The following is a 12,358-nucleotide window of genomic DNA, read 5'->3' as shown; positions in this document are numbered from 1 at the left end:
TTTGATTGTCATTGCATGAATACCGCATTAGATATAGTATGTAAAACTATTACAGTAAGTGTCACTTTTATTTTAACTATTCATTATTACTAATTATCCCCGTGCATCTTTAGGTCTGCTCTAGTCAAAGCAGATAGGCCCTATTTAATGTACAGCTCAGTGTAATATGTTGGCGCTATATAAATCCTGTTATAATAATGTCTCTTTAAAGCTCCTTGACACCCCGTACGCAATGGATTTATTAGTTTACTCTGGTTTACCCACCTTGGCAGCTAATCAATGAATTTATACATATAGGCCATGTCCAGGTGGCCTGCTAAGGTTCAAACCAACCATCAGAATGGTGTAGAGAGGTGATTTAAGCAATTTGAAATGTGGCATGGTTGTTTATGCCAGTTGGGCTGATAAGAATATTTCAGAAACTGATATGCCTAGATTTACACACAAAGCCATCTCTAGGGTGTACAGAAAATAGTATAAAAAGGGGAAATCACGAATGAGCAGTAGTTCTCTGGGCAACAATTTTGAGAAGAATAAACTGAATGGGTCAATCTGATAGGAAAGCAACAGTAGTTTAATAAACCACCTATTACAACCAAGGTATGCAGAAGAACATCCCTGAATGCTCAACATGTTGAACCTCATGGCAGATGGGTTATAGTAGCACAAAATCACACTGGGTCTCACTCCTGTCAGTTAAAAAACAGTATCTGAGGCTGCAACTTGCACCATAGAAGTTTGGCAAAACATTGGCTTGGTCTGATGAATCTTTAATAAATTTTTAGTTAATTACATTTGGATGGGAGGGTCAGACTGTGGCATCAGCAACATGAAAGCATGGATCAATCCTGCCTTGTGTCCACAGTTCAGACTGAGGGTGGTAGTGTAATTTCGCCACACTTGGTGCCCCTTAGTACCAGCTGAGTTAGCAGTGAGCATTGTTTAAATGCCACAGCCTACCTTGGTATTGGTGCTGTTCCTGTCCATTTTTATGACCAAAACGTACCCATCATCTGATGGCTACTTGCAGATGGATAACGCACCCTTTCACAAATCTAAAATTATCTTAAACTGGTTTCTTGATCATGACAAGGAGTTTTCTGTATTCATATGACCACCACAGTTACCAGTTATAAATCCAGCAGCGCACCTTTGGGTTGTCTTGGAATGAGAGATTCACATCATGGATGTGTAGCCACTGCATAATGCTGTCATGTCATATTAGACCAAAACCCCTGGGGAATGTTTTCAGCACCTTGCTGAAACTATGCCATGAAGAATTAGGTTAGTCCTAAAAGGCTGCTAACCTGGTACTTGTGAGATGTACATAGTAAAGGGAACTTTTTTTTGTAATGTGTCTATTAACATTAGGCCTCTGGCGTAGAAAATACATTTTTTCATCCCCTAACCAGAATACTTAGCTCTTACATTTTTTATGCAGAATTTAGGTCCCCAAAAAATAACACATGCAGTGGGTGTTTCAGCCCACCGTCCTTTATAAGCAAAAAAAAATCTGGTTGCTTTGTTGGAGAAATTTATTGGAAATTCTTAGGATGATGTTTGTTTATTTTTTGTTGTTGTTACTAGTAGACTAGACAGAGTTTTCATAATGATCTTGCAAGAAATTACATGTTTTGTTTGTAAAGTTAACCAAACTTTCCTTTTGTTAGGAGCTCAATAAAAAGAGAACCCAGAAAGAAATGGAGCATGCCATGCTAATCCGGCATGATGAGTCCACTCGAGAGCTGGAGTATCGGCAGCTGCATATGTTGCAAAAGCTTCGGATGGACCTTATACGTCTGCAGCATCAGACTGAACTGGAAAACCAGTTGGAATACAACAAGCGCAGGGAAAGGGAGTTGCACCGGAAACATGTAATGGAACTCCGGCAGCAACCCAAAAATCTCAAGGTGAGTTTTCTGTGTAATGTAAATAAAAGGTTTATATAATGTGAGCAAAAGGTTATATCTCATTAGCCTAGCCCTCCTGTTTAAAATTACAAAGCCACAGGACCCATACTGACAGATCACCTTTATACATGAATTTAATATGACCTTCAGGGAAGGAGAGTACGTAACAATATTGCAGCATTATAACATTATATCATTTTTTTCTGACCTAATAGGAAGGTTATAACCTGTAGCATGCATAATGGACAAAGTTAGTTTCTTAATGTTTCTTCAGACAAAAAAAAGGAAATTTTTTTTGTACTCCATTTTTTTAGAGTCTTCATTTCCCTACCTTAGCACCAGAAAAAGCATCTGCCAACCACCTATTTATTGTACATTGTTTTGTGAGAGCATTACAGTACTTTAACTTTTCTGAAGCTAATTGCTTTTCTAAAAGTGTTCCTACATTTCCTTCACCTTTAGTATGGTATTTTTAAATGTATTTTCTGTAAGTAAAGAAGGTGCACAGGCAGTACATAATATATGTTTATAGATTACTGGTCTTTTCTTTGTAATGCCCCTTTTGCTTTTTACCTGTATATTTTGTTCTAGCAACCCTACTGAAAAATCTTAATCTTTGAGGCGGGATAGTGAATATTTCACTATACCAGGGCATTTCATGAGTGGTCATAAGGTCCAGTTTTTAGAAGTTTGGACAAAGGAAAATATTAAACTGATAGCATACATGCAAACAGTAACTTGAAATTGTATTTGTCATGTAGGTAATGGAAATGCAGATAAAGAAACAGTTTCAAGACACATGCAAAGTGCAGACTAAGCAGTACAAGGCCCTGAAGAATCACCAGCTGGAGGTATCCCCAAAGTGTGAGCACAAGACAATACTCAAGTCTCTGAAGGATGAGCAGACACGCAAACTGGCTATACTTGCTGAACAGTATGAGCAAAGCATCAATGAGATGATGGCTTCACAGGCGGTAAGCAGGAACTTGGTTTTATCAGTGGGGTTTTTCTTTCAAGGAGTAGAGTGATGTAAATTTAGGTTTAATGCAGTAGGCAGGTAAAGAAGTGCCTAAGTGTAAATATAAATGGGTACCTTAAAGGGGTGCAGAAGAATCTGAAATCCAGCAACACCACTACCGCCATTTTTCATCAGGTAATGAGCTCACAAGTGTCCTTTATAATCATACATTTGGTATTAATAATAAACTAGATTAGGTTGAAAGCAACAGAAATCAAAGCATTACTTGACAAAAACTAGCATTTAATGCATTGTTAAGCATGTTAAATAAAAGTACATGCAAAACCTCCAAAATGGCAGCTGTAAACAGTATCTCAATTTTTCAGGACCTGACAAATGTTGTCTTTTGATTATTTATTTATTTATTTTTGTACTATGTAGAGCAAGGTATTTCATGTCTGCAGCTCCACAGAAAAGTTAGTTAGCAGATTATTAGGTACAACACCTTGCACTTCTTTTTTTTTTTTTCCTTTTCCCAAATATTTTCTCGATTCTTTTCTCTTTTTACTTTCTTTCTCTCCCGTATTATAATATACCTTAGGGCAGTGGTCGCTAACCTTTTCGTTCCCGCGGACCACTAAAATTACCGGCTCCTGACCGCGCATGTGCAGTGAGCCGGGTGTCAGTCAAAGGGAGAAACCTCACCCATAGTGACTTCATCATGACATAACCTCGCCCACTCTCCTATTGCAAATCTGAGCCTGCGATGGGAGAGTGGGCGGGTTGTGTCCAGGGATACAGCCCGCCCACTTACCTGAACCCTGGAATTTGTACAGGGGACGTGGTCCCTGGCTTTGGCTGGTGCGCCTTAAGGTGTGTGTATGTATACATCTATATATTTACATATTTATATGTATATATGCCAACCTGTTGTATATTAGGGGTTTACTATTTTGGTGTAACTTACATTTTAATAATTATTTACATTTAAATCCAGGTAAATAAAGAACATCCTACATGTTGGAAGGGGTTGTGTTGCTTGTAGAAGTAATCATGGAAATATTTTAATGTATGAACTTTGTTCTAATATGCATGCAGAATGTATCTATTGAGTTACATGTGTGGTTTGTTTAGATATTCTGATTTTTTTTTTTTCCTTTATTTAATTCTGCTGTTAAGCCCCTGTAGGGAGCAAACATGTCAGTGGAAGGGGTGAGTGGAATTTCTATTTGCTCAATAAGGTGTGTACGGAGGACAAAGCGATAGTAACGTTAGTTACTATTACAAAGGGTAGGTTACACAGCTCAAAAACTGCTGGCATTGGGGAGCAGGACCTGAGAGTGTTGGGATGTGTAAGCAAAAGATATTTATTTTTTACACCATGTTATTGAGCATACGTAAAGGTGGTGTGAACTGTGAAACTTATCAACATTCTGGGGTTTGTTAGCAGCTATAAGTGGTAATTTTTGTGGATTGCTAACGCCATATTTAGAGATATTTACTGGACACGCTGAAACTAAAACAGTGTTTTTAATTGTTAACTCTGTTTATACAATCTAAGCTATTTGATCATTTTGTTTGATTGTGAGGATTTTATTATTGGGCACAAAGTGTAAGTTTTACTAGTAATGGAGAGAATGCATGCTAGGAGCATGCACTTCTAAAGGGATGCCAGAGACACTTGGATTTACCTACATCTGTTCTTGATAACCTCTTCAGCACTAGGTACTTCAGGCTAGAAATATGAATTGGTTTGAAATACAACAAAATTTTTAGAAAGCTTGACTTCCCTGGTGTTTAGAAAAGGATTCCATATTTTATATAAAAATGTTTATCTCCTGTAATTGTTAAGCCTTAATATACATTGCTTCCCCAAAGATGCTCACAATTCTAAAAAATAATCCTTACCAAAATTAAACAGGTACAGCCCCTGAGGGCAAAAAAATTAAACGATAGACTACTATTTTTAGTATTTGTTATAGTAGGAAACCCAGGCTGACAAATGCGTGCAATATTTAAACCCTGTGTAAATATAGCCTCTGCTTTACTTTGAAATCAAGATCCAACAATGCAGGAGTCACTAGTTTAAAACTTAGTATGTAATACTGTAAAGACAGCATTGTGCAAAAGGAATACTTATGAAACCTATACATGCTAGATAAGTGCCACTCGAGTAATTCTCTTGGGTGAAAATCTATTTTTTTTTTACTACAGTCCCCCAACATCCCTTAGGGATCTGCCATCATTTACTGGAGAGCTATAATTTTCTATAGACGAGGACACACCAGGGTGCCCTCCCTCTCCTCGTCCCCTCCCTCTCTTCATCCCCTCTCCATAGATCTGGACAGGGCTGTGTGTACAGTTCTCATTCATTCTACTATCGCTAGAAACAATCACAAATACTGTTTCTAGAAACAGAAATTTCACATCTGCAATATATTTTTTAGCCATAATTACTGTAATCTGACAAGTTAAAGTTGCATTTCAATTGCTAGCGCTCCTTCACTTTGTTGTTACTATAATAGGGATTTTGGGTTAGGGTTTTCATTGGTAAAGGAACGTTATCAGACAAATGGTACTTATTGTTGTAATTCCGTAATAAGAAAAATATTGTGATTGTCATTCTGACCTTCTAAAAAATGATAGCTGCCTTACTGTCTTTGATTTTTATACTTTTTAGTAACTAACCTTGCAAAGGAATAGACATTAAAATCAGACTACTTGCATTTTTAGCATCATTTAGTGTTATCAATCCTAGTTTCTTTCTTATCTATTCAAGGACAGAAGTCTTGTAATTGCATGTTGTTCTGCCAAATCCAGGTGGTCTGGATAGTGGCGAGCAATAATATATATTCCACTGCATGATAACCCCTCCTACTAACAGTATGCCTTTTTGCTTGTGTCCTAGGAGGTTGGATGTATCTACTTGCTGTTTTTGCTGCTTCACACAGCCATGAGGAACTCCAGTCCCTGGTCTGTTTCTACTTCCAGTCTGTAGTGACTGGGTCACCTTTGCTGGTCTGAAAAGGACCTCTTTGGAACATACTGTAACCCAAGAAAGGAGCCATAGAACTGGTAGCAAGTTAAGTTAGGGTATTTAAAGCCACCTATAGATGAGCAGTTAGTCTCTCCTTATGATGGAGTTCGGCTGAGTGGTACCTGCTGTTTATCCAGCCTTGTTGTTGCTTTTCCACTTCACAGGTTTAAAGCCTCTTGCTTTGCTGCTGAGTTTTTTCTGTATGAAGACTTATCAAAGTAGAAGTAATTTGGTCAGGCTATAACACTGAATCCACCCCATTAGGTCATTGGTTACCCTGTTTAAATTCCCACCATTCTGTTGGTCCTCTTCAAAATCATGTAAAGTTCTAGTGTTTGATCTGTTTTTGCTCCTTGACTATGTTGACCAAGATTTCTTCCGATCTGTGTTTTTGCTTGTGGAATGTTCCATAAACCTTGTTTTAACCATGCTCTGCATGACAAAATTACCTAAGGTTTAGATAAAAGGTCTTCCAAGAATTGGACAGGCAAAACAAATGGCTGTAGTTCTAAATTTCTGCTAGGGTTGTCTACTTGTTTTCTATCGGTTTTGTCTCTTGGGGCTGTTGACTGAAGCCACACACAGCGGAGTGGCTTCAGTCTTTGAAAACTTTAGCTGACCTATGTATATGACTGCACTGGGGATCTTTTGGTGATTTTGTCCACTGTGAATAATGGTTGGAGCGTATTAAGGGAAGGTGGTTTTAATTTGTTACTCAGTATTGATTGTGAGTATTAAAGGTTGATTGATTTATGACATATAAGTGGGAAAAAAATGGTATTTGGTATACTTACCTTCTCGCTCTCCATTCTCTTTAGAGATGTGCATAACTCTTATTTGTCTTCTCTCGAAAAAGCAGCAGCCCAAACTGTGAAATGCAAGGTTTTTAGGTGGCTGTAGTGCTCATGTATTTGTTTCAAAATCTATTGTATACACCAATTAATGCAATGAGAGCTATTGAAAAGTAATCATGGGGTATATACAATCTGGCAATCAAAAAGTTTTGTTTTTTGTCGTTTTATTGTAAGTGCATTAAAAAATGTACATATTTTTAATATGAGCAAATGTCTTCAAAAGAACCCTTTTTCTTTAAGCATTATTTGCTTGTTATTTTTCTTCTATTACATTCCCAATACCACCATACCACCAATTTATAGGGAGTACCAGTACTTCAGATATTTCCACACTGCTTTGGAAGGTAGACGTTTAGGCATTTTTTTCAAGTGTTTAGAAATGTATCTAGACCTAAAAGTATCAGATAGGAACTATGTAAAAAGCAGTCCCACTATTTTAGATACAAAAAATCTACACAACACCAAACACTTATCAATCTAGAAAAGCTGCCTGACCAGTCTAAATGCTTATGGTAACTTGCCTGATAAAATGGTTTATTAAGTTTCAGTTGATAGCTAGATTTTTCCTATTTTGTTACTTTTGTGTTAGGATGTTGATAAAACTTAGATTGAGTGAAACTATCTTATTAGAAGGAGTTTTTGAAAGCCCCGTAAACCAAACGGAAGGGTCCACATCAGTAGCTTTCTATTACAGTGGAAAACATTTATTAGTGATTGTCTTTTTTCAGTTGTAATTTTCTTTATATAATCAATTTTTTGTCTCCTTATCCATCCACTCTACACCAAATTTGGACTTTCTCTGCTGATTTCTGTGTACACTTATTTGGGCCACAGCTGCGCTTGGACGAGGCTCAGGAAGCAGAATGCCAGGCTCTAAGGCAACAGCTTCAACAGGAGATGGAGCTACTGAATGCCTACCAGAGCAAGATCAAGATGCAAACAGAGGCACAGCATGAGCGTGAACTGCAGAAGCTGGAACAGAGGGTGTCTCTTCGTAGGGCTCACCTCGAACAGAAGGTACAAAACATTTAGCTGCAAATGCCTATATAATAATTTTTGTGTTGTCACTCTGACATTCCCACAGAGTTGGAAAACTATAAAACTATTACAGGCGGAAAATTATTTTGTTTTAAAAATCCTTCCAAAAATGAGGTTGTTGTACTTGGCTACCAGACTGCAGCAAGTTAATTGGTTCTCATGTACATGCTTCCCCTTCTTGTTTGTTCAGATATAAATGGTTTACACAGGAAAGTGTCATATTCAGATGCATTGTATTGCAAAGCACTCAGGGTTGGGGAGCTCTAGAATGAGAGTTTGGGGAGGGTTATGGGGGTTCAGTCATCCTACAAATGTAAACCTACTGCTAACCTGACTACACAAAAAATGTACAATCCAATTCCGATTTAGCAAACACTCTATGCTTTATCTACTTAAACAGGCTATTTTTATCCACTTGTGTAGGCCCCGCACACAACACACAGTTGTTGGTATATTAAAGAAGCTTTAAAGAATTATTTGAAATAGCTATATACATTAAAAAAATCAGAACAGGTCATTAGTGCATTCAAGGTTATTCAATATCCCTTCTGCAATATTCCTTTTACCTGCCTGATCGCTTTGTGGAACTGAAAAAAAAAAAAAAAACAGAGCTGTGCATGCACAGCTAAGCTTTAGTTGCCAGGATACCCTGCAATCCCGGCTTCTCCTGCACTTGCAAGTACTGAATGAAATCCTGCATGCCTATGCAGGGTTATCCCAGCCCAGCCATTCAAAATAGCCAAAGATTTCAAGGAGGAAATGAATAAGGAAGATGTCAGCTCCCCGCAGTGGAACAGGGACAAAGGAGTGAAGCAGGGGGTTTAGTCCTGCTTTAAGTGAGAATAAAAATTCAGTTCGCCTAATACTTTCACATAGCTGAGATTTTCACCCTCTGTCTATCCTCCTTTAATGCAATAAAATATTCTGCTTGCTTTGAAAACTTTATCTTGGCATTGCATGCTATTATTATGACCTACCAGAACACCCAGATCTTGCCTGACTTCCCCAATTGTACTCGACTTAGAAATGTGCAAGGCTTGAATGTATTTGGCACCCAACTTACATGTTTACTTTAATCAACAATAAACTTCATTTTCCACTAAGTTGTCCAGTCAAACAGTCCCTTCTCTTCTTGTAAATTCAAGACAGATTTCAGGGATTTTTTTTTAAAGATCTAGTTTGATATAATCTGCAAACATGGATGTTATACTTTTCATCCCAACCCCTATTTATTAAATTCTTATTCTTTCTAATGTTAAAAAGTAAGCATCTTAACACTGAATTTTGGAGAACATCACCACAACAACCGTAGGTCAATCAGAGTGTGTTTTATTAATCACCAATCTAAATAAGCCAGTTGTCAATTCATTATATACTGATTTTTTATTTTTGCTGTTTTCATAATTCTTCAAAGGAGCACTTATTTGACAACTTCAGCCCTTCTGGAATTCATGCTGAATATTACTGCTAATAGTGTTTTTTTGTTTTTTCCCCCTCATTTAAAGCAGAAACTCTATTATTTGCTTGATTATCCCTACTCAGTGTTAGAAAGCAGCTTTGGAAAATGTGCTGTGGTAAAGTAAACCTGAAGCCTGTGTGTCTGTCTCTTGCAGGAACTCGCTTTAAACCTCCTTCCTGTCTATACTATATAAGTAGAGTTTCATTCACTCACTGCCAATTAGAGCTAGATATCACTCCTGAATTTTCCTTGTGTAAACAAATAAGGAATTAACAACTTTTTAAAAAGTGGACTGTTCTTTAGGCATTACCATGGTTAATTATTTAAATTTGGCTATCTGCCAGCAAAGTGCGCCTGACAGTCCACATAAATACACAGTAGAGAGAGTGCAGGTTCAGTATTTTTATGACTGTGAGAGTGTAAACTGTAAATGAGTTTATCTGATGAATGGGACTACTGATGGACAAAGTAAAAGTATATTTATATACAGGCAAAAATTTACACATGCATATGTGGGCTTCCTGGGTTCAGTTACATTTCAAATACTACACATTGTTTTTTTTTTTTACACTAAAGTTTGGAGTAGCCACTACTTTAGGATTCTGAGGACAGATTATTCTATATACAATTCCTATTGTGTAATGTAAGAATTACAGTGCCCTCTTGATTCAGGACAGATGCTGTTACATATTAGGTGTTCTGCCACCTGTGAGTGGTTTGAAAAAATACAGTAAGCAGAGACATCTATGTTCTGCTTTTGTTATAAGTATGTATATAAAAATCAAAGTGGAACTAAAACAAAAATAATAAAAAAAAATAAACTTACCTTTAAACCCTGCAGATCGAGCGGGAGGTTTCCTCATTTGGTTTCCACATCATCCGGTATCCTCCTTTGGCCTAGTGCGGAGGAAGCCGCCATCACCATCTTCTTTGGTCTTCTCCCTTCTTTGTAGGTCAACTGATATCGCACTGCACAGGAGCGAGATCGGGTGATGTAGTTGGGGAAAAAGAGTGCCGATCTCACTGCGCATGTGTGAGATTTGCATCCCCCCCTTAAAAAAAAAAAAAGGCTCCTTCTGCACTTGCCCAAGATTGAGCATGCACAAAAGGAGCAGCCAGGAGGGTGGACAACCCTGTTATTTAAAGTAAACATTTTGAGTTTAAGTACGCTAAATACAGGACTAACCCAAAAACAACTACAGCCATCTAGTGCCAGACACTAAACAAGTATATAGTATGCTGAGCTCAGAAATAACCTAAATAATTGTTTATAACAAACCTTCAGATCTTCAATAGGGCATATGTTTGCCATTCTATTACTGATAATCTACAAAAAATAAAATAAAATTGGTTGCTGAGTATTCAAAAGCATTTAATTATATATGATCTTTTTAAGGCCCAGTTTCTTGCATGTGTACTGCATTTTTCTTTTTGCAATGATAATGCTTTGTTGGTATTATGTAGTATGGCTGTTCATTGCTTGTTTAAGATTGAAGAGGAGTTGGCTGCCCTTCAGAAGGAGCGCAGTGAAAGGATCAAGCATTTGTTTGAACGCCAGGAAAGAGAGATTGAAACCTTCGATATGGAAAGTTTACGGATGGGCTTTGGAAATCTGGTGACGTTAGAATATCCCAAGGAGGACTATAGATGAGAGAGGCCAGTTTTTGCCATTCAAATAAAAGAACAATAATATTATTAACAGTGACAGCAAGGAGAACCTGCAAAACGTACATTCCCCATTTTAACGGGCGTGCTCTCTCTCTCTTCTCTCTCTCCCTTCTTTTATCTCTCTCTCACGCTATCTCTCTGTCTCTATCTATCTCTGACGTCCGTCGGACACTAGTGCCTGTAATTCTTTTTACTCACCAGGGTGCCTCTGGGCAAATCTGAGCACGGAGCAAGCTCCCTGGCATACCTCTCAAGTGTCCCTGATTGTCACTCAAATTTTCAATCCATCAGAACATTGGTGCTTGTTATACAAACCGAAGATTCAAACAGCGGGAAGGAGTCTTAAAGTTACAGTTGTGTTTTGTGTCGAAACTCTTCCTTTATTCATAACCCCTTTTGTGGAAAGAGATAACTTGATTATTCAAAGTTTTGTCCATGATGTTCCTTGGGGAAGATGTTGAGAGGTATGTGGTTTTTATCAGTATGAGGATTGAGAGGTATGTATCTTCTATGCCTCTGTGGGAGGGCTTATTAGGGCTCTGTGTCTGTTGGCCCACCTTTGGCAGAAGGTGAGCAGTGTGTGTCCCTGGTGTCTCTGGAGTACTTTGAGGGGGTGAAAGCTACATGTTTATAATTCCTCTGCTGAGGCTAAGATGTGCGTCCTGCAGTTTGGTAAGAAGTCAATTCCACAGTTTTAGATGGTTTCATAACCCACGATGCACAAGTTGTCAGTCTGTGATTAACCCCTTCAGCCCTGACTTTTACCTTAAGAGTATGGTCATTTTGGCACTTTCAGAAGTTTGGCTGTCATGAGCTTACCACCTCTCTTGTACTGGTTGATATCCAGTAAAGGCTAACTTTCCAATCTTCTAAAGTGCCTCACACTATATCTAAAACTCAGGGATGAAGAGATTAATTTCTTGATGTTCAGTTACACATTTGAGAGACTAGAGAGAAATGAGGAGATACACATTAAACACAAACCAACAAAAATGTGAATAACTGTTGGTTGCAACAAACATTTTATTCTGTTTAAAGTACAAGCAAAAAAATATATATATACAATTTAATACATAAAAGAGAGAGAGAAGCATAAAACTGCAGCCTTAAGGTTACTGCTGCTGCGTTAAACATTGTTGTTTTTTTGGTATTTGTTCGTCAGGAATAAAAAAAAAAAAAGAGATTTTATTAAACTATTGAGGTTTGATACATTTTACAGAAACCAATCATGTTGTATATATATATAGACATATTGTTGGGAGGGGAAAAAAAAAAAAAAAAAAACCTCAGAGGTAAAGTAAATTTACAGAGTGTATATGGTAGTACATGTGATTGGTAAATTCTATCAGCCCTCTGCTCCAATCCCTGTAACAATGTGTCCATGCTGTATGCAGCCGGTACATTATTTTTGCTGTCTAAGCCCAAAATTAAGTC

General features: G+C 37.7%; 1 protein-coding gene across 5 annotated transcripts in view; it reads left to right on the top strand.

Annotated features, from left to right (window-relative positions):
* TAOK3 (TAO kinase 3) overlaps positions 1-11,350 on the top strand; it is a 121,389-nt gene extending 110,039 nt beyond the window's left edge. For all 5 annotated transcript variants that reach the window (XM_072415959.1, XM_072415962.1, XM_072415960.1 and 2 more), the window contains 4 exons: positions 1,671-1,910; positions 2,672-2,884; positions 7,594-7,776; positions 10,746-11,350. In XM_072415959.1, coding sequence (XP_072272060.1) covers positions 1,671-1,910; positions 2,672-2,884; positions 7,594-7,776; positions 10,746-10,907 — 798 coding nt within the window. In that variant the 3' untranslated portion in view covers positions 10,908-11,350. The remainder of the gene's footprint in view (positions 1-1,670; positions 1,911-2,671; positions 2,885-7,593; positions 7,777-10,745) is intronic.
* The last annotated feature ends 1,008 nt before the right edge of the window (positions 11,351-12,358 follow it).

This window comes from Pyxicephalus adspersus, chromosome 6 (genome assembly GCF_032062135.1).
Source record: "Pyxicephalus adspersus chromosome 6, UCB_Pads_2.0, whole genome shotgun sequence".
In the NCBI taxonomy this organism is placed as follows: domain Eukaryota; kingdom Metazoa; phylum Chordata; class Amphibia; order Anura; family Pyxicephalidae; genus Pyxicephalus; species Pyxicephalus adspersus.
Note: the sequence above shows the minus strand (reverse complement) of the source record. Positions and strands in the feature narration are given on the sequence as shown.